This window comes from Haliotis rubra, unplaced genomic scaffold, assembly GCF_003918875.1.
Source record: "Haliotis rubra isolate DU_JTF1 unplaced genomic scaffold, ASM391887v1 Scf155, whole genome shotgun sequence".
Classification (NCBI taxonomy): Eukaryota; Metazoa; Mollusca; class Gastropoda; order Lepetellida; family Haliotidae; genus Haliotis; species Haliotis rubra.
In genome coordinates, this window is record NW_025765503.1 from 113,267 (window position 1) to 136,909 (window position 23,643).

Sequence of the window (23,643 nt, forward strand, 5' to 3'; positions counted from 1 at the left end):
TATTAAATAACATGAATTCTAACCTAAAAAGTCAAATTATTTGTTTGTTTTTCATTCATTAGTAGCGGCCGTTGCTATTCTGTAATGTGAATTCACTTCTGTTGGTTTCTCTTCTGGGCATTAGGAGTGGTATCGCATCGGTGGAAAGGATCACAGTTTGTTGTTTAACGCCGCATTTAGCAATATTTCAGCTATACGGTCTGTAAATATATGCGGGTCTGGACCAGATAATCCAGTGATCAACAGCATGAGCATCGATCTACGCAAATGCGATACGATGACAAGTCTCAACCAGTTCAGCGAGCCTGACCACCTAATCCCGTTAGTCGCGTCTTACGACAAGCATGTGTTGCTGTAGAAGCCAAGCCAGTTCTTACCCTGATCTTCACGGTTCAATATATATGTATATTGATCGAACTATATGGGTCATATAAAGCTGTAAATTGATGCAACACATGTCAGAATATTTCAAATTATTTCTTTATCACATGACAAAGAATAACAAAAGTCGGTACCCATAAAACTGTCAAGTATTCGTGTTACTATACAACTTCTAAATGATTCTCAAAGACTTCATGACAGAAAACGGAGCCATTCTTCATTTCTAGGGCGGTGGGGTAGCCTAGTGGTTAAAGCGTCCGCTCGTCACGCCGAAGACACGGGTTCGATTTCCACAAGGGATCAATATGTGAAGCTCATTTCTGGTGTCCCCCGCCATGATATTGCTGGAATATTGCTAAAAGCGGCGTAAAACCATACGAACTAACTCACTCTTCATCTCTATGGTGTAATATACCAACTGTCGATAGGGATGGGAGGGAGTTCTTAGTTATCTGGGGGAATAAAGGTAATGAGGAACCTCAACATTATATTATGTAATGACCTGAAATTATAACAGGGTCAGCATTAAATTGTTTGGGACGTTGGTGGCACATGACTGAAAAATACATTGTCACAGTAGAGCTGGTCATTATTTCAGTTATATAGACGCTCGCATATACATGTATGCATGCTACTAAACAAATGCGAAGTTTGTTCCTACTTTGCGAGTCAGTTGAAAGGGTTAGTGGTTACAACACGGTGCTTTGTTGGCTACATAGTCGAGTTTAACTGAACCAGTCACCCGTGAGGATGCTGGTTAGAACAGGTCTTCAGCAGGTCATGATGTGGTAAGATGCGACTTCCCTTGTCGTAACAGACCACTATGCTAAAAGGCGACTATTTGGATCGGGCTGTCGGGCTTACTGACCTACAGCAATAGCACAGCTGCGAGAAAACATTTTACTTTCAGTGTGCACTGGCAAAAAGTTGCTGGAGCCTCATTAGATATTATTTGGCCAATTTCATCTCAGTTTTCCACAAGCTGTGCATAATAGAACAAGGACTTGCAATGTCCAGAATGTATCCTAAAGAAATAGTTTTTCACAATCAGGCCATTCTGAGTGAGTGAGTGAGTTTAGTTTTACGCCGCACTCAGCAATATTCCAAATAATCGAGTCTGAACCAGACAATCCATGAACATCTAAGTACGCATTTGGGAACCGATGACAATTTCCATTCTGAAGCATTCCTGCACCATTTTGATAGACCCACCCGGGTTAGAATTGCTTCAGTAACTCATGCTTGTCCTAACTGGAATGTAAGCGACTAACGGGATCGGGTGGTCAGGCTCGCTGACTTGGTTGACACATGTCATCGTATCCCACTGTTGCGCAGATCGATGCTCATGATGTTGATCACTGGATTGTGTGGTCCAGACTCGATTATTTACAGACCGCCGCCATATGGATGGAATAGTGCTGAGTGCGGCGTAAAACCAAACACTCACTCACTAGAAATGCTTCAGCAACTCATGCCTGTCTTAAGAATGTAAGCGACTAACGGGATCGGGAGATCAGGCTCGCTGACCTTGTTAATGCCAGTCACCGTGTCCTTATTGCGTAAATCAATACTTATGATGCCAAGCACTACATTGTCTGGTTAAGAAGGGAAGGATACTAATGACAAAGTTAAAATACGTAGTGAGAAAGGTAGGATACTAATGAGAAAGGTAACACGTAGTGAGAAAGGTAGGATACTATTGAGAAAGCTACTTTATGAGAAAGATAGGTTACTTTATGAGAAAGATAGGATACTTTATGAGAAAGATGGGCTACTTTATGGATGACAACATCTTTATTATATCATGATGCTACGTTTCGGTGTAGTTGTCTGGTCAAGACTTGATTATTAGAGGCCGCCGTCATATGGCAGGAAAATTGCTGACCGTAGCATTAAACAAGAAACAAATACTCAGTTCGTTGCAGACGTGGATGGGGAGGGGATGACATGTAGTTGTTGTTGTTTTTAAAACAAAGTTTTAAATTTGAACCTTAATCAGTGACTGGTTATTACTATAAGGGCAAGAGTTAAGGTAAAATGGAACATATTTTGGGGATGGGTGGCATAAAAACAAACATTACATAAAATGGGCTGTATTTGTGTGTGTGCGTGCGTGCGTGCGTGCGTGCGTGAAAATCCCTGTGTTACGGCATATTCTTCAGAACAACAAAATGACGTCACGCCAGCGTTCTTTTTTTTAAAATATACAAACTTTCAGTGATAGTGGCCGGACACTTGGGGTTTAAAAGTATAGTTTTGATAACGGTATACGTGTATAGATATCTATCGCTCCAACATAGTCAGCATAATAAAATATAATCGTCCTAATCAAGACCCCCAACCCCTACCCCACCGTGAACCATAGCTGCTATAATTAAAAGGCCAGCCCCGCACGTAGAAATTAAAAGAAACTCCCGTATTTCGTTTTATAAGATGAAGGACTGGTTGATCAATGTCCTCGTTATACAAAATCTTACGATTCGCCCATGGGCTAATGAAGCAGCAAAGGGATTAGCGTGATTTGGTTGTAAAGCGGCTCATCTAATTACTTCTTGGTGTGTTTGTTGAATTGTGTAGTCATTAACAAAGGTGTAATTAAACACGGCTATACGAAGGTCACGTGACTTGATAAGACCGACAAAACAGCTTAGGGTCCGTGTTTTAAAAATACGCCAAAGCGCCCGAGGAAGGATAATAATAAACGAATGAAGACAAGTACAATGAACAGGTATTGTCCTAACATATATTTTGTTAGTATGTTAACGCAGCGTTCAATATATTTTGCACGTGTATGCGCGTTTGTGGCTGTTTGCATATACTATAGTCTGGACTTGTGCAGGTTTTATAGTGCCAGACACCCAACTGAGAGGGATGTTCTCTTTTCGCCTACATCCCAATTCGCCTATACAGTTTTAAAACAACATTTCATGGTCTGTTTACTGTTGGTTACACAATGGTAAACTACTGTCACCCCTATGATCTGAAGGCGACGGAGGCGGTTAGATTTGATAAACAATTTTTTAAGACTAGTTTAGGCAGTAGAAACTCGGCAGTAAAGTTTAGAAACACCGTATCACAATATTGGCGGTAATATCTTAGTTATGTATAAAAAAATAATTAAAACCATAATTAGTGAAGGCATCTTACAGCTACTTGCAAAATATTAGCCACAACATATGTTCCTTATCTGTTGCCAGCGCACAAGTATATGAAACCTGTTCATGGCCAAGCCGATAAGCATGGATAATCCTCTTGACGAAATCTCTCCTCTGGGTAACCAAGAGGACAGTCACATACCAGGCAAATTACCTCCCTTGGCTCAAGATGGCGGTCGGTGAAGTCGCAGCCTCAGACGTGGTCTCGGTATGGAGGTAATTTGAGTTGAGCGTCCCCTCGACAGCATTATCTTGTTATATCAACATAACTGTTTCACGCGCATGTTTAGGTCCTGTATAATCAAACTGAATCCCTAAATTCTCGCAGCGACATGCTGTTTTCGGTTGAAGTTGAGGGATGTGACACGGGCGCACACCTCGGTGGAGTGCGACCTCATTATTCGGCCCGACCACTTCAGGGTGAGACGGGAGGTCGCACCATGCATGCGTGTCACCACGGAATGTTACTCCCAATAGGGATAGTGTTTATGATAGCACAAGTTTCTTAGTATTATGTCATTGTTTTGAAAGATTTTATTCAGCTTCAGTAAGACAAACTTTGAAACTTCTTCATTGTATTGTTAACGCCGTGAATGACAGGTCGCCGAGCGTGTGTGGCAGGGTGCGGATTACGGTCGCCCAGCAAAGAGGGGTAACGACGCTTGCAGAGGCATGCGTGTCTTGAAAAAAAATACTCGGAGTAAGAGAACTTTATAGTTCCCAAATGGCTATGTTTCCCATTGTTTTTTATGCACTTGTGAATCCTTTTTAAGTAGCCAGCCTCGGGCACAAAACTCAGAAATATTTTTAAGAGGGCCAATGAATTGCTTTGCTGCTGCATTGTGTGGAACCTGTAAACAAATGAAGAATCATAATTTTTGTAAATGTATTATGTTAATATCGTTAAAACAAAGTCAGGTTTTAAAACTGATGACATACCAAATGTGGAATTATCCTGGAATGATTTTGATGTATCGCATTAGTGCTGCTTTAGGTGTAACCAAGATGAAAGTTAGTCTTCTCATTTGATTATGTTCCTTCTTGTCATGTACAAAAAAACTATCAACCTTTTTCAGCATTATTATTTATTTCAACCTTGTGTATATAATATTTGCATAAGAGAAAGGAAAAGACTTCAGACATTTGATGACACAGGCATAGAGGTTGCATTTGAGAATAAGGAGATTGGGGTAGGTAAGACATATTGTGGTCATTAGGTGGAGCTACTGAAGAGATGACTGAAACTTTAATAATCAAGGAAATCAAGGAAACTATACCATTAGGATTCATTGGAATAGAGGTGTCCTTGTTGAAACTATATGAAATCACCTCTTTCACTATATATAAAATGTTTTTTTACATATTGTACACGTCCGTGTGGGGAATCAAACCCAGAACAGCTATTTGTATTGCTTTAAGTATTGTTGTTTATTATGAACTAAAGTGTTTGTCACTGATTGACACTGATTCTACATGCAGATTCTGATTTCTACTAAAGTAAATATAGATCTCTCATTTTGTAGTCCTAATACTGGGGAAATGACAAGGTGAGAAAGAAGTCAGTTTAATGTTTCTTCCGTTTGTCAATTAAAGTTGAAGGGAAACATTATCGGAGAATGAATTTCTGTGGAGACTTTAGTTTAAATGATACGAAAAACAATGAAACCTGTTTTGTATTTTTTACCCAAAACACCTGAAAAAAGACAAAACATTGGAATATGTATTGTTTGAAAATTGTATAGCAGTATACCGACGTCTCAGCAACACTGTGCAGCACACCTAAGATATCAAGATCAGGAGACCCAAAAGTGTTTGATGCAGATTGTCGCAATGGTATCAACGTCATTCATGCCTTATTCCACATGGCACGAAAATTAACATTGGTTTTGTGTTAAGAAGAAAGTTTGGGTAATTCCTGATACTTTTTCTAAGGTTAGCGTACTTTACATAAGCATGTCATGAGAGGCAACTAAGTAATGAATCCATGATCACGCAGTGATCTGGATGATTACATGTCATTACAACCCGATGGTGTGTATCATTTTCACCCATAATATCAATCACAGGAATGTCTGGTTCAGACCTGATTATTTACAAGTTCCAATTATGTTGCTAAGTATTGGGATTAGTTTTATTTTTTAGAAAATGTATTGATACTAATGACAGACTATCATGATATGACAGGGATTTATCTTGACAAATTGGTAAAATAAACATTATTTTTGTTCATTATCTGGTATCAGGATTATTTAAATTCAAAATTTGGGAGCAAGTAACATATTGTAACACATAATTTATTTCCTATTTACTAGTCCTGTTGAAAGTGAAATACACACTCTACAAAGCTTTACCTTCAGTTATATAACAATGTTTTTTAGTTCCAATTTAGGAATGTTTACTGACATTAAATAATGTCTCAATTTGAAGTCAAGATAAATCCCTGCAGACTGACCAGTTAGTAATGTCGACTGTACAAGACAGCATTTTTTATTCATGTGATCTTTATGTGTTGAAACTATTTGTGTTTGTTTTGTTGTTGCAGGATATTCTGATGGCAAGCTTCAGCAGGATGAAGCCTACATGCCACTCTGAGTTGTCTCCCCTCAGTTTGTGACCATGCAGAAGAAGAGGGAAGAAACTCTGTGTGAAGAGGAGGCTGCAATGGAAGACATTGCGGAAAGTAGTCATGGCCTTCCTGAAAATGGCAACAGTGAATCAAACGAAGAGCATGAGAATCCAAGAGCTGGTAAAATCAAAATGCGCCTCTTCAGTGAGGGTGGGGATGGATGGAGTATAAGCAACCCTGTTGGTCAAGGAAAAGAAGGCAAGCAGGATGAAGAATCAGAACTGGATGAGGAAGAATGCCCAAATGTATCTGCAGATGAAAAGGTGTCAGATCCATCTGTGGGAGACGAGGGGTCAAATCCATCTATGGTAAATGAGGAGTCAAATCCATCTGTGGAGGATGATGGATCCAATCCATCTGTGGAGGATGAGGGATCCAATCCATCAATAGAGGATGAGGGATCCAATCCATCTGTGGAGGATGAGGGATCCAATCCATCATCTGTGGAGGATGAGGGGTCCAATCCATCTGTGGAGGATGAGGGATCCAATCCATCTGTGGAGGATGAGGGATCCAATCCATCATCTGTGGAGGATGAGGGGTCCAATCCATCTGTGGAGGATGAGGGATCCAATCCATCTGTGGAGGATGAGGGATCCAATCCATCTGTGGAGGATGAGGGGTCCAATCCATCTGTGGAGGATGAGGGATCCAATCCTTGATGAGGATCCATCCATGGGAGATGACTCCATCTTGTCCAGGTGGAGGATGAGGGATCCAATCCATCTGTGGAGGATGAGGGGTCCAATCCATCTGTGGAGGATGAGGGGCCCAGTCCATCCATGGGAGATGACTCACATCCTTGTCTGGTGGAGGATGAGGGGCCCAGTCCATCCATGGGAGATGACTCACATCCTTGTCAGGTGGAGGATGAGGGGCCCAGTCCATCCATGGGAGATGACTCATCATCCTTGTCAGGTGGAGGATGAGGGGCCCAGTCCATCCATGGGAGATGACTCACATCCTTGTCAGGTGGAGGATGAGGGGCCCAGTCCATCCATGGGAGATGACTCACATCCTTGTCAGGTGGAGGATGCATCAAATCAATCTGCAGATAGAAATTCTTCAGCAGAAACTATAGATGACTCTGCCGATGAAGGCGATGATAACTCTGCTGATGAAGGTGATGATAACTCTGAACATGGCAATATGACCGACAATCCCGATGAGAGTGGCGAAGACATGGCTAATGAAGATGAGGAGGAGGAGGACAATCTCCCAGTTCATTTTGGCAACATGGCTAACAGTGTAGAGGTATGTAGTGACTCAGTGAGCAACGATACAGACTACAGTCAGAAGACCACCACAGACAGCCAGTGTGGAAAGACTGAAGATGAAAGCGCTGTATCTCTCGTTGATGAGATAGCAAGCAGAAAGAGATCATCTGTTCATAAGAAGCTGGAAAATGTTTTTATGCGACTTAAGAGCAAGCAGATTGCTGCAGCTATTGCTGAATATGAGGGCACAGGTGGAACCAATGAGGACTCTTTAGAGGCGCCATCTAGTGACAATGAGGGTAGGGTATCGCCCATTGACCTGCAGGAGATCACTGAGAATGGCTGCAGTGAGATGCTAGACGACAGTATCAATATCGAGAGCATCACCAAGTACCATCAGTTCAATGGGGCAGGCTACAACGAAGATGATGAGTATGTAAATGATGCAGAAGACCAGGAGGTTATGGCATCATGGTTGGATGAGGGCAAAATGGCAGATTATGATACGAACGAGGAGGATGGATTGGATGAGACTGGGAACAGGAATGGTTATCGGCTACAGATCAAAACCGAACCAGGTCTTGAGAGCTTCCCAAGCAGTAGTCCAGGGAAAAGAAGGAAGAAATCCCTGTTGAATGGTAAATACAAAAAGATTAAGACCGAGCCACTGGACTATGACTGGACGCCTACTATGGTGAACGGCAACCATGTGAAGGTAAAATCTGAGCCCATGGATGACGATGAGTGGAACTTTTCTATGACTGGATTAAACTCAATCAAGAAGGAGCCCATGGATGATGTGTGGGAGCCGAAGAATGAGAACCTGGTAAAGTGTAACTTGTGTGACATGGTGTTTTCATACAATAGTGCATTGGTCAGGCATATGCGTGTTCACACTGGAGAAAGGCCTTTCAAATGCACAGAGTGTCCCAAGCAGTTTACAGAATCTAGTGGTTTGAGACGGCATCTTAGGACACACACCGGTGAGAAGCCACATGAATGCACAATGTGTGGAAAGGGATTTTCCGAGTCTGGAGGTCTGACACGTCACATGCGGACCCACACGGGCGAGAAGCCGTACATGTGCGAACACTGTGACAAATGCTTTACTGAAGTCGGGGCCCTCAGGCGCCATGAGTTCACGCACCAGAACAGTCTGGAGAAACTGTTCAAAGTATTCTGTGATCTGTGCGGTAAAGGGTTTAATGACACTTCATCACTGACCAGACATAATCGCTGTCACACTGGCGAAAAGCCCTACAGTTGTTCAACATGTGGGAAATGTTTCTCCGAGAAAGGATCCCTTGCTCGTCACATTCGTATCCATACTGGCGAGAAGCCATTCACGTGTCAAGTCTGCCATAAACAGTTCATTGAATCAGGCTCGCTCCGTCGCCACATGCTTGTCCACACCGACAGAAGCAACATTCGGTGTGAGCTGTGCGGCAAGGGATTCAACAAGATGCCAGCCCTCATCAAACACTACACCATCCACACAGGAGAGAGGCCTTACAAGTGCAGTTTTTGTAGAAAGTCATTCTTCGAGCACAGAGACTTGATACGCCACACACGTTCACACACTCAGGAACGTCCATTTATATGCAATGTGTGTGGTAAGGCTTTCTCCGAGAACTGTTCTCTTGCTCGGCACAAACGTATACACTCCGGAGAGAAACCTTACAAGTGCAAAGAGTGTGGGAAAAGGTTTGTGGAGTCGTGCGCACTGACAAGACACTCTCGTATACACAGCGGCCAAAAAGATTATGCCTGCTTCATATGTGGGAAGAGGTTTATAGACAGCAGTGCTCTCAAACGTCACATGACCACCCACACTGGTGAAAAGTCGTACAAATGTGATGAATGTGGGAAATGTTTTTCGGACACAACAGGTCTGACCCGCCATAAGCGTATTCACACTGGTGAGCGTCCTTACAAGTGCAACACGTGTGACAAGGAGTTCCCGGACAGTCCTGGGTTGATCCGGCACATCCGGACACACACAGGAGAGAGACCCTATAAATGCAAGTCCTGCAATAAAGCATTCACCGATTCCAGTTCCCTGAGTCGCCATGAACGGACTCATGAAGACCGCACGTACAACTGTGGAGTGTGTCAGGAGGAGTTCAAGTCCTACGAGGAGCTCGTCCAGCATGCAGAGGTCCATTTTGAGAAACTGGCTTGTGGTATATGTGGAAAGTTATTCACTGTCTTATCAGCATTGAAAGATCATCTCAAGCTCCATTCTGGGGACAAAGTGTTTAAGTGTACGACATGTGACAAGGAATTTTCACTGATGAGCTCACTTGAGCGGCACATGCGTGTTCATACGGGTGAAAAGCCTTTTGGGTGTGAACTTTGTGGCAAGTCGTTCGCAGAATCCGGAGCTTTGGTTAGACATCGGCGAATACACACAGGAGAAAAGCCACACAAGTGTGACATTTGCCTAAAAGGATTTGTTGATTCAAGTGCACTATCTCGACATCGAAGGATACACTTGAACATCCGGGAAGAGAAATGTGACATCTGTGGTAAAGCTTTTGTGGACACAGGCGCGATGAGGCGTCACAGGAAAATCCACACGGGTGACAAACGCACGAATGCCTGACTTGTGGGAAACGGTTCCTGGAAGCCAGCACATTGCGCCGACATGAACTGACCCACACCGGAGTCAAGCCCTACCACTGTCACATCTGCAACAAACAGTTCACGGAGAATTCCACACTCATCAGACACATCCGCACACATACTGGGGAGAAACCCTTCTCATGTGATATCTGCAATAAGACTTTCTCCGAGTCAGGAACCTTAACAAAGCATAAGAAAATCCATGGGGTGGGCGAGAAGCAGTTTGAGTGTGGTCTTTGTGGGGAGGAGTTTGGTGGCTCGGAACACCTCATGGAGCACATTAGTACACATAATATGACAGTTGAAGGTGAATATTTGTGATACACTGGACCTAGCGTTGTTTTGTACATAATGGACTGATATTAATTTTGAGGTATTTACTTTGTAACTGCACAAACATTAGCATATCAGCATGAGTTTGTTTTAAAACTTTTATTTGTCGCTGTAGGATCTATTTGGTTTTTGATTACTTTGTGATCAAAGACAAGCATAAATGTGTTCTTAAGTGTGTACATGATATAGAAAGCATGCAAGATGTGACAGTTTTAACAGGAATATGCCAATTTCTTTCATTACTTGGATCACAGACGTGCTGGTGGGAGTTGTTCAAGCAGAGCCTTTAATTTGAAACTTGTTGTTGGAGGATGACAGAAAATAGAAATAACATTGCTACTATAGCAGCTGTTTAATTTTGTTTACAGGACAATCTCAAACCGTATCCCTTCAAACAAAGAATTTCAATCTTTTCCATTTTGTCATAATCAAACAAACAAACACAAAGGAACCTTAAAATAAAAGGATAAAATCTGCTCCTTAGGTTAGAAAGAACTATGCTCACAGGAAATGCAAGAAAACTGAAATTATGCCTTTTTGTGATTTTCTGAAGAAAGTTGACTTAGTGCAGATGTGATCCAAGTAAATTATTGAGGTTGTGCTTTGTAGCCGTGTATGATATGTTACTTCAGAGTACTTGTTCACCACAAAATTGTTGGTTGATATTGTTCTGTAAGCAATACATTTTCACACAGCGTGAGATTTAGTGTTAGGAAGAATTGGCTGATGGAATGTCATTCAAAGTTTGGTCAGTTTGCTCCCAGTTAGATCTGTCTCAAGGCCTTTAGTGACCTTTCGTAAATTGTGTTACCTTTTTCAAAATGCAGGGACTGTGTCTACAATATTGTGATATAACAATATTCTGGTCCACTGTAACAGAAAGTTTGCTTGTTTGTATGAGGTGATATCTATATAGAAGTACCTGTTAGTGGATCCTTATTCCCCATGTTTGGGTTTGGTTCTAACATTGTGTCTCATCGTTATATTTCTACTCTGAAACTAAATGTCATCTCATAAGTTAAAACATTGGGACGTAGCTGTGACCTTGACATTCATGAAAGGTCTGCCACATCTACAGCTTCATGAATGATTGCAAAGTAGGGAGTTCCTTCCCAAAAGATCTCCTCTATCTCATTTGGAATATGAACATTTTCACAATTATGTATTTGGATAGATAGGTATGGTTATGGCGTCTGTTTTCAACACTGGAGATGTAACACCCGGAATAGGTAGGGAAGGTATTTCTTTTTGTATTGAACCAAACCCTTTGTTAGTTTTGCAATGGAATTTTTTTTTCACAAACTGTAGTTGATGTAAGTTAAACCAGTAGTGGTTATTTTAAGTATCAACATTAGGGATCAAAGATGGATATATTTAGATGTTAGTGTGGTCATCTGTGGCCTGATTGGGTAGTCAAGAAGTTTGGTAACACATCTCTGATGGAGATGCATTGCCCCATTCAGGAAAAGGTCTTCTGTTCTTGCCTGCAAAGCAAATACTGGTATCTTTCTAGTAAAAATACTTGTTTGATTCAGTTGATCTTTGTGAAAAATGCACTTGTACAACTGGCACAGTCAGAACATGTTCAATAGGAGGAACCTGACATCCAAGCAACCATAATCTGTTTATATTACACTTTGTCTTAACTCAGGTTAACTCTTGAAGTTCCCAACTGGTCGTTAAAACTTTATAGAAGCAGGAGCCCATGGCAGTGAAGGTCTGAAGGTGTGAGGTGCAAGATCAGCTTTGTAAAAGTTTTTTTAAGTTTTACATCTGAATTCCCTTTAAATTTTGGAATATATAGCAGAAAATGAGAGCTTTCATTTCTTACTGCATAAGGGGCAGTGGGGTAGCCTCGTGGTTAAAGCATTGCTCATCACACTGAAGACCCAGGTTTGATTCCCCACCTGGGTATGATGTGTGCAGCCCATTTCTAATGGCCCCATTGTGATATTGCCTGAATATTGTGAAAAGAGGCGTAAAACTAGACTCAGTCACTCTTACTGCATAGGAACAGAATATAAAGAAATTTATGTGTTCTATTATGTCTCACATATGTTGTTTTGTTATTAGTTATATTGAGAAATAGTCTGCAGAATATAACTTCAGAAATGTTGTTCCTTGTGCAACTCTGATCTTGCACCTGTTGGTACACATGCAATAATGATGCCATGGTAACTCTGTAACTCCTTTTTTATTGTATATATAATGTAGCTTGTTATTCTGTGTACTATGTTTCTGTATATGCAACTTCCATGAAATTACATTTGTAAATGTTACACTGAAACTCACTTCTTTTTACTGAGCAAATCTGAGCACATGGTTGGCTCAGCAGTCTAAGGCCTTGCTTCGTGCTGTACAAAGTTCCGTCCCTGAGTCATGCGTTTGACATGATCCCAGATTCATCCCAAATATGGCCTTCGTCTGTTGGAACCCAACCTGTGCTCGCATACTTCTGGGAAATGGTAATTGTCTATGATCCTGCCCCATTTGGGCTTCTCATCCCTCACTAGGGGCGGTTGGGTAGCATAGTGGTTAAAGCTTTCGCCCAACATGCTGAAAACCCGGCCTTGATTCCCCACATGGGCACAATGTGTAAAGCTCATTTCTGGTGTCCCCTGCTGTGATATTGCTGGAATATTGCTAAAAGCGGCTTAAAACTGAACTCACTCCTGCCTCATTGAGCTGGCTTGTTATGATGTACATGTTGTATTATCCAAAGTCAGAGTTTAACTCCAGTCCCTTATTTTAGACATTGATGTTTGTGTTGATGATGCTGAGTGGGTTCTGTGTATATCAATGTGTTCAACCACTCCATCATGTGTAAGAGGGGCACGGGTGGTGCCCGAGGTGCTGCAACTTGCTTAACTGTGTTGAGTCCTTTAGGCTTGATGGATAATTATGCTCATGAGTTCAAATCAAAGATTTACCCCAAATGTGTTTCAATGATCGTTTACACCATACCTATGTATAGTTTGGCATGAAATGCATGTGGACCCGGTTTTTTGTAAATATCTCTTCATCCAATGACCCAATCGATCTCAAACTGTGCAAGTGGATGTTTTGTCAGACAACCTAATCACATTTTAAATCACCGATTTTATGCATTTGTATTAAAGAATCTGTCTATGTAACTGTCAACAAAATAAACAGCAGACCGCAGACTGCTTGCAGAGGGAGGGAGCCAATGACCTGTAACAGCGGCAGTGTTGGGTCATAAAGGTCAACGTTCGTCAATGTAGGTCAGCTATGTACGTTTCATGTAATCCGACACCTTATAAATCGGTTTTCTACGTTTGCTCTCTTTTTAAAAAAAATTCAACACATTTCTAATTAAACGTTTAGCATCATCTGAATAAGCTTTCATGATGACAGCTAGAAGTAGTCAATCTGAATGATCCAAACGGTCTATCACTGTGCAGTGCACAGGTAACTATCATGAACTGCACGTGCATTTACCTTTATGACCCAACACTGCCGTTATTACAGGTCATTGGCTCCCTCCCTCTGCAAGCAGTCTGCGGTCTGCTGTCTTTAATACAAATGCATAAAATCGATGATTTACAATGTGATTAGGTTGTCTGACAAAACATCCACTTGCACAGTTTGAAATCGATTGGATCATTGGATGAAGAGAGATTTACAAAAAACCGGGTCCACATGCATTTCATGCCAACCTATAATTGGATTTAAAATGAAGTGGTAAACATCTTAGCCTTGCATAACTTTGGTCAATCTCCCAACAGAGCTGACGTGATTACTGTTCTAAGCAGCATTAGACCAAACTCATTTTTCACCCTCTCATCTTGCAGAGAGCAGTGAGTTTCAGTGTTTGTGTGTGTATATATCACATCTCTATGCATAACATTGACCAAAAAGTCCTGTATGTGAAGGCAATCCATTTGTTTTCCTCTTTTTATACCAAGTCTAAGTGAGTTTAACTGATGTATGTAAACAACCGATATACCTCATGTACAGACACAAACTGGTACCAGCGTGCATCCCCCTCAAATATCCAGACCATTTACCTCGGGCATGTGTGTAGTTCAAGATTGACGAGTGTCTAGAGTTGTGGCAATAGATCTTTTTGTATTGGATAGCCGATTGTGTACATATTCTAGAGGGGCAATTCTGAACAGTGTGGCGCCTGTTTACAGTCTCTGTAGATAATGTAGTTAGTGTCGTGAGTTTAAATGTGACATTATCTCTGTGTGAGTAGGGTAAACAGTAACTACTAAATTGATATATACTACCCAACTATTGAAAAGGGTACTGGAATTGTTGTATCATGTGATAACACAAGTGGACAAAATATTCCTGGGTCCTGTACTTTTGTGAATTACCAAACATGAAGCCAAGCATGATTTAGTTCCACAATAATATCAGGCACTGTTGTTACATTTGGACACTGAATATCCTTGTTAAATGTTGAGTGGTATACATCACTGAATTGAAGCAAAGAGACTGACAAATTCTCTGAGTTGTCTCCCTTACACTATTCACGGCTGTGCCATGTATGAAGGTATTCTGACTGTTGTGCTGGTCTTCGTCAAAGACTGACAGAAACACGTGTGAAATGTCCTGGTTATTATGGGATGGACTGCTCACTCTGTAATTCTATGCAATGTGGAGCTGCTTTGTCTCAACAGTGCTAACAGCAACACTCGGTCACAAGTGGAAGGGTATCGTTGACCTTTGTCGAGCCACACTATATTTTACAGTTAACAGATTTCTGCTGACCAATAGCTTGGGTAGGTTGAAACATATTTTCTTATACAACACATTTGTAATATTTCATCATTCCTCAAGCTATTTTCGTCAGTCAGTATAGTGGGCAGTCTAAATAAACTTAGGCTCAGTATTATTCGTTACACTGCTATACTGAGTCTAACAAACCCTAGTAGAAGGTCGCGTCGGCTAACCTCTGAGCGACCTGTGACCGTCCAATCAAGACGGACAAATGGATTTAACCAGTCAGACAACGGCTACTTTTTAGGGTTCGGCAGGAATTACAAAATGGATTTTCTCTTCCCGGGTCGCTGACACCGATCTCTCAACAAACAAAAATCCGTATTTAAACACAGAGATTTGACCTGCAGTATATACACTTAGGGGTTTCTGATGACATGGTTACTATTAGCTTATATTCCACAAGATGACATCCTTGAATATTCGCTATTTTCAGCGACTGTTTACTCACTGTTGTGAATAATGGCGTCCTCCAGGTGTATCACTCGGAAGTGATTGTGCGGAAAATAGCATTTGGAATCATTCGAATACAAACATTTTCGAGGTAAAAGTTCGAACGGTATGTGCGAATGTTAACTTTCGCAATTTGGTAAGCTGTGTTCTGATTGGTCAATTCAAAAGGTTAGCTAACACGATCTTCTACTGGGGTTTGTTAGACTCAGTATAGCAGTGTTATGAATAATACTGAGCCTAAGATTACATAGGCGGGGGATAAGATAAATGTGAATTGTGTATAAAGTGTAAGTTGTAAGAATTTCAAAAGTAATGTGTATATATGTACTTCTGAAAAGGCTTGTTTCTGTTGCACTTTTTTAAGCAGTCATTCAGAGAGTTGGAGATCCATGATTCTTCCAATCTATCGAAAGTGGAGTTTAGTGAGTAAACAATTAATATTTGATCAAATCACTAAACCAAATGATAAAAAGAGTGTCATCTTGGATCCACACAGACAAGTTGAGAACTGTTGCGTCCTAAAGGTATTAAATGTCGCTAGTATTGTCACAGTTGTGTAAGACATGTTCTCTGAACAAGTCAAAAGTATGTGAAAATATCTCTGGATGTAGACAGCCAAGTGCTTGTTTGTTCATTTATCCAAGAACTTCAACATCCAGTAATCACCATTCCTTAAGTCAAAAATGGCATTTGTGTTTAGAAGATAAGGAACTGACTTTTGTATCATTGCTTATCATCCTTCAACAGCATTAATTGTGTTCATCATTGACCCAACATTCCTATTTGCCTGTTCTTATTGGTATTATAATTTTAAATGTTTGAAATTAAATAAAACTTTCATTTATTCAAGATTTCTTGGATATGTTGCATAATTCAAACATTATCTCAAATGATTTTGTTTACAATATCATTTTCTGAATGATATGCTGTAGAATATTTTTAATTTAGATAAAGTGTTCATAATAATGTGTATTAGGTGTTTATACTACTTAATTTTCTTGGAGATATTTCGTACTAAACAACTGATGGATGTGTTATCTGGACTTGAAGCTAAAAGTGTCCAATCTTTGGTGATGTTAAAATAAACAAATATTAAGGGCCCAATTTCACAAATTAATTTTAGCTCTTTAGACCATCGTAAAGACTGGTATATGTAGCACTAAGATCAGTTTGTGGAATGGGGACCGAGTTGAGAAGCATATATTTGTAACCACATAAGCAGGAATTTTGTGTTGAATTGTCATGTGCCTATTTTTAGCCAGCATTGCATATTGTTACCTTGTATCTGAAGAAGTGATACCCAGTATGTACATGATATACATCTCTCATAATCCATTTTATAGTCGATGTACATATCTAGCAGGTTCTACCAATCACTTTTGTTATTATCCAGATGTTCTAATGTATTACCTGTGCAACCTCAGTCATTGGATTCTTGAAACACAGCTCCTGATTGTCAACATTTTATCATTTTTGGGGACCATTTGTGTGTATAGCAAGACCAGTTAGTGTCTTGGTTTGCAGATTGAACACTGACGCATTCTTCAAAGTGATCCTAAGATGTTCATAACTGCAAGACTTTATCTTAGACATAGCTGGACTATGATACTAATACTTTGTGGAACTGGGCTAAGACAACCTTTACACAAATCAATCTTAGCACTAAGACTTTATTCTACACTTACAGCAGTCGTAGCTGTTTGATTGCTTTGTGGAACAGCGCCCAATTCAATATGCTAAGTGTGTCAAATCCCAGGAGACAAAATGCATGTTTGTTATTTCTAGGTTAAATTTCTTAATAGATAATGTACAAACAAGCATAATTTCAACTGTACATTGTTTTGTCTTCTTTCCTATGCAGATTTTGAGAGTTTTGTCTACATGTCAAGATAATTGTTGGTCTGTCTTTGTAAACTTGGTTACGAAGTTACGTTGTTTTAAGTGTTTGAGATTACGACCTTTGATACGTTTCAGATTTCTGGCGTTTGACATTCATAATTCTTTCATTAGTTTAAAAAAATTTTAAATGTTCAAAATTTAATTCAAGATGTTACAAGATTTAATACAAGCTATGAACACTGCTTGAACATGTAAGTATGTGTTCAGAAATTACATAGGTCCAGTCGGAGGGGTGTTGCACAGGCTGTAAGCATCAACATCTCTTGAGTCATTGTTGAGTTGCAAGCTCAGGGTTAGAAGAGTTGACGTTCATGCTATCATCCAAGACTCATTTATCATCGCCAATCATTGCCCAGACTACATCAGAGGTATTTTTGTGTATGATGACTGTATGATATGGTGTAGGCGGTAGTCCTATATTCAGAGGAATAAACTTTATAATACTTTTACACAAGATTTTGTTGTCTATATTGAAACATATATGCTGCAGCAGCCCCTCAGTACTTGTGGAGGTTACACAAATTTTCACTGAAGAATGAGGACAATTTTTATGGATATACAACTTCTTTGTTCTGTACAGGCAACATTTCAACATAGATTCTAATGTCATTGTCGGGCGGTGGGGTAGCCTAATGGTTAAAGCGTTGGCTCGTCACGCGCCGAAGACCCGGGTTCGAATCCCAACATGGGCACAATGTGTGAAGCCCATTTCTGGTGTCCCCCGCCGTGATGTTGCTAGAATATTGCTAAAAGCTGCGTAAAAACCAAACTCAGTCAGTAATGTCATTGTCAAGCAAATCAAGTGGCTGCTTGACAACGACATTAGAATCTATGTTGATACGTCGCCTATACAGAATAAAGAAGTTGTAGATCAAAACAAAAATTCCTCTTTCTTCATCCCCTCAACTTCTAGAAGAAATTTTCATTGGGTAATAGAATTCTCTGAATAGTTCAGCATCACAAATAGCAAATGCTACACATATTTCTGGTGCAGACATCAGCTACAAAAAAGCTTTAGTGGACAGAAGCTACACAGATGCAGGTGAAGAAGTAAGGTCAACAGACTGCAGGGACAGATATATGCTGCACACAGCTGCATTTGCAATACAAGCTACACTACACATACCTGTTGATGGAGAGACATCAGCTACACATTTACTGTAGACAAGAGCTACACGTATTTGCTGTAGACAAGAGCTACACATATTTGCTGTAGACAAGAGCTACACATATTTGCCGAGACAAGAGCTACACATATTTGCTGTAAACAAGAGCTACACATATTTACTGTAGACAAGAGCTAGTACATACTCCTAGTAGTACCACCCGTGAAGATCCGGGTTAGAGTTGATCTTTAGTAACCCATGCTTGTTGTAAGCACTGGTTAGGCTGGCTGACTTGGTTGACACGTCATCGGCTCCTAATTGCGTAGATCGATTACTGGATTGTCTAGTCCAGACTCAAATATTTAGAGACCGCCGCCATATAGCTGGAATATTGCGGAGTGTGGCGTAAAACTAAACTCGCTCACTCACAGTAGTACCAGTTGTTTATGCTGTAATATGGCAATACCACAGCTACAAGAAAACTGTTTCACTTTCAATGTGCACTGCCCAACACTAGTTGCTGAACCCTCCTTTGGATATTATTTCATCTCAATTTTCCAAAAGCTATGCATATTAGGACAAGGACTTGTAATGCCAAAAATGTATCCTAAAGAATTTGTTTCACAATTTCCATTCTGAAGCAATCATCATTTGATAGACCCATCTGGGTTAGAATTGATCTTCAGGAACCCATGCTTGTCGTAAGAGGTGACTAATGGGATGGGGTGATCAGGCTTGCCGACTTGGTGACACATGTCATTGTATCCCAGTTGCGTTGTCTGGCTCAGACTTGATCAATTACAGACTAGTGTTGGGAATTGGTTAAAATCTCATTATTGATGATTGGTTCATAACCACCGATCAATCATCGAAAATAATTGGTTAGCATCATTTATGAAATTTGTTAATGCACAAAATATAAGGGAAAAAAAACTATGTAGTTATTTTTGGGTTTTTTGGCAAAATATCACATCTTTAAAGGATGACTAGTATGTTAGGAACATAACTTTCTTGGTGTCTTTAAGATAAATTCAATTTTATGACTTGGAACGAGCTTGTAGAGCTTATGAAATGTAACAGACAAAACCAACCTTGTGAAAAATATTGTTGATGAAAACAAGTGTTCCAGAATTGTTTGTGTTCGATTATGAGAAAACACGATCGATTGCTTGGTCGTTTAGTCACTGCGACCAATCTTCGATTATTTCAATTAATCGGATCACCACTATTACAGACTGCCGTTACATAGCAGGAACTTTGCTGATTGCTATGTTAAACAACAAATATTGATGGATCAATTAGAAATACTAACACTTGCTCTTTAATGGATCCACTTATATACTTGGTCTTCAATGTCCTTCAAAGCATAATAATAAAGAAAACTGAAATGTTTCTTCAGAACAACTTTATTGCACACATGAGACGGACAAGCAACAAGGCTTAGTTAATATTGCACAGTCACACAAGTTGAGGTAAAGCTCAATGGGTGCAACCTTGTCATCACAAATCATCGCTGAAAACTACTAAGGAGAAAGAGTAAATAAAACATGGCTGGTCCTCAGAAAATAACTATTTCTCTCAAATCAGTATTTTAATCACTTGGGTCACTTGTACATATAACTACTCCATCATTACTGGTTGTCGACTTATCTGGTTGCACAGTTCGGTACGGTCACTGGAAGCCGGTGGGCTAGGCTAGAGGTTAAAGGTCACATAAACCCTAGGGGGTGAAAAATACATAAATCACTAACAGGCATCGTTATAAATGAAACCCCGTCATTAAAACTACTCATTTCGACCTTTAATTGACTTAAATCGACCTTTATGACAACAGTGCACAATTCTCACCCGCGAACGAAATTTCAACCAATCAGAGCGGCGCGACTCTGTGACGTCATATGAGGAATAGCTTTGAGGGCCGATGCAGAATTCATCTACATTTTAGGGGCTAAATTATCTTGTTTACAGGCTTGTATAAACCTGAAATCGTGACAGTTGTTGTGGAAAATGAAAGCTATATGTTCTCACAATCTACTGGCATTTAATTTTGTCTCCTGCTTTGCCTAGTTTCTGAGTTACAACTTGTTTTCATAGACGCTTCTGTCACAATTGATTGGTGTCGTTAGGCCCTATTTGTATAATGACTAATCTAAATTGATCCCATTTCTGTGTTTTTTTACCTCGATATTTAATCATGTCATGTAAAAATCTGTTTGTATTCTCAAAACAGTGTCGGCCCATAAGTTTTCACATGCAATACAGCAATTAATACTCTCCTTGTTGTAACCCGTGTTAGGTGGTATAAACCTACACATGTTATTTGTCATCATTCACTTGATGGTCAGTTAATGAATTTATAACAGGTATAATTAGTGGTAACACACTTAGATTACCCGACAAAGGTTCCCATTTGGCATTTCTGGTGTCTGGAGTAAATATTCAACATTATAAACATCGATCAAAGGATTAACCGATAACACGCTGATTGATTAATTACTTTTATCTTACACAGCCGGATTTGTCAAAGGTAGTGTTTATGTATGTAGATTTACTAATCTATACTGAATACACTCTGCCGTGTCGGTGTCTCGCGTAAAAACAACGTCCTTCTTTCAAAGGATTAACCGGCAATACATTGATTGATTGCCCATTATTGGCTAACTAAATTACTGTTTTTAATGAAAGGCGGACATTATGCAATTAGTTGCCAGGTGTGCTATCTTGGGTGACCAATGAGACTATACACCAATACCTGAAAAGATTTATCACTTTTTCGTATATTAAACTGTTAAAGACACATCATTTGGAACAGTTTTGTGGATATTGATGGATACATTCCTCGAACAAGGTAATGGCCTGATATTGTTCCTATAACTTTAATCTGTTTCAATTTTAATATTTGCATTTTGTTTTTATTCATTTGTCGTAGCATTCAACAGAATCATTGTTTTCGCCGTGAAGTGTAATGAGACAGACAACATACACTAGGGTGTGTGTGCGAATTATGATTCACATTGGCAAACTATAAAATGTCTAGATATTACAGTTCTGTTATAAATTCACTATAAGTATCAGCAGATCGTCAGATTTTTATTTAGTTTCAATATGCATAAAGAGTATGATAATAAACTAATTAGGATTATAAGACCAAATATAAAGACGCACATTGACTAGTATCTACATACTGGTGAGTGGACATTAACCATGGGAATGTAGCAAGAAATTTATCGCGCGCAGTATTGTGACTTGACCCACCTCGCTTCGAGGAAGAAATCGTTATGTTATAAGTTGTGTCATGCAAAATCCTTTTGGTTATGATTCCAATACATATTTAACTTCGAGTAGAAAGTAGTTTTGATTTTCTAACTTGATGAAAACAAACTATAATCTCATTAATTCTAACAGACTTCGTTTTCAAAAATGTAGCCCTATAGGAACATAAGTCTGTGGATAAATGCTATTTAGGTTTTGTTTTCACGCGGTTACAAAAATCAAAACTACTTTCTACAGTAATGAAAATATATATTTTAATGCCAATAGGAGTTTGCATCGCTGACATAGCGATATAACATAACAATTTCTCATTAGGCAGCGGTGGGTGTCAATAATAATACTACTTACAATATTATTGTTAACTTAGACCACAACCTCGGCTTCGGGAAAAATCGTTATGTTACAAGTTGTGTTATGGAAAATCTTTATGGTTATCAATCATATACATATTTTACTATAACTAGTAAGTAGTTTGATTCTTTGACTTCCGTGAAGCGATCTGAACACAAGTAAGATATCGTTTCAGGCTACCTACAGCTTAAACCGCGCTCACAAACACCAACTCATTTGTACGAACTGCGGGTCCTGTGGAAATCTGTGCATAGGTGACACCATCATCCGACCCTAAGAACAATTGGCGACAAAACAGCGATTGACATGTCGCGTCACCGTTCATGTCGAAAATCATCAAAATGATGAAGCGTGCTACACACTTTCTATACAACTAACTGAAAATCGTTCCTCATATAGCGTCACTGCGGTGCTCTGGCGACAGAGTTACGTAACCTGTCTGTGGTTTCGTTGGCGGGCGAGGGGAAGCAAGGCGACTTTACAGGCCACTTTAATCGCTCGGTATTAATTAACCACAAGTTTTAAAGAATAAATTTGGTGTTCCGCATAAGACTAACCACAAATCTTTCATATGTAATGGTTAAAGAGTAACAAAAACAAAGTTTAGTGGTTCTTTAAAGAATTAAACTTTTTCACAACTAAGGCCATAAAATCATACATTTTTCATGTGTTTATGAACATATAATTGCTGAATGTTTTTAAAAGCATTTTCACGGTATGTCATTCATTGCAAATATATTTGTCAAGTTTCTTTAGCTGTCCTGAGAACTAACAGGGTGGCGGTGTAGCCTTAATGGTTAAAGTGTTTTGCTTCTCTAGCGAAAGACCCAGTTCGATTCCCATGGATACAATATGTGAAGCCATTTCTGGTGTCCTCTGCTGTAAGTTTACTGGAGTAATATTGCTAAAAGCAGCATAGAACCATACTTTCACTCTCACTATGGTCAGAGAAATTGCTTCTTCAGAATTTCTTTTGGTTATACAAATTATTACTACAATGAGCCACAAAGAATAAACTGAAAGTATCACCAAAGCATGTATTATGATATCTTTACCTTCACAGTAGATTTCAATCTTAAATCCAAATAAATGAAAGCCATCTTTCAATCATTCTAATTTGAGTTTGGGCAAGTGGAAGTGTGGTAATTCTAAATGTATAAGCCTGATGTTTTTGTTTAAGTTGGTCCTGTACTTCAGAGCATGTGTGCATTCATCTACAATGCTGAAATGCTGAATGGTCCTCAGCAACCTTTGCTGTAACATCTCTATCTCTACCAATCCCTGCCGCCTGGCTTTCCCATCCCTCCCATACTGGCTTTCCCATCCCTCCCGCCTGGCTTTCCCATTTCCTCCCGCCCTGGCACCCATCCCTCCCGCCTGGCTTTCCCATCCTCCTCCCGCTTTCCCATCCCTCCCGCCTGGCTTTCCCATCCCTCCCACCTGGCACCCATCCCTCCCGCCTGGCTTTCCATCCC

General features: G+C 40.0%; 1 protein-coding gene and 1 long non-coding RNA gene across 3 annotated transcripts; one reads left to right on the top strand and one right to left on the bottom strand.

The window, feature by feature from the left end:
• Nucleotides 1-665: 665 nt before the first annotated feature.
• LOC124270811 lies at nucleotides 666-21,924 on the bottom strand. The gene is made up of 3 exons (XR_006896877.1): nucleotides 21,912-21,924; nucleotides 18,204-18,207; nucleotides 666-780 (listed from the first exon to the last, which is right to left on the bottom strand). It is a non-coding gene; the product is annotated as an uncharacterized LOC124270811 (long non-coding RNA).
• On the top strand, nucleotides 6,367-10,111 carry LOC124270809 (zinc finger protein 271-like). Of its 2 annotated transcripts, XM_046705857.1 has the most exons (3): nucleotides 6,367-6,797; nucleotides 7,081-7,134; nucleotides 7,189-10,111. In XM_046705857.1, the coding sequence occupies exons 1-3, from the start codon at nucleotides 6,468-6,470 to the stop codon at nucleotides 9,982-9,984; spliced, it is 3,180 nt and encodes a 1,059-aa protein (XP_046561813.1). In that variant the 5' UTR covers nucleotides 6,367-6,467; the 3' UTR covers nucleotides 9,985-10,111. The 2 variants fall into 2 exon arrangements, with proteins under 2 accessions (XP_046561813.1, XP_046561812.1); XM_046705856.1 differs by having other exon boundaries at nucleotides 7,081-10,111.
• Nucleotides 21,925-23,643: the final 1,719 nt, after the last annotated feature.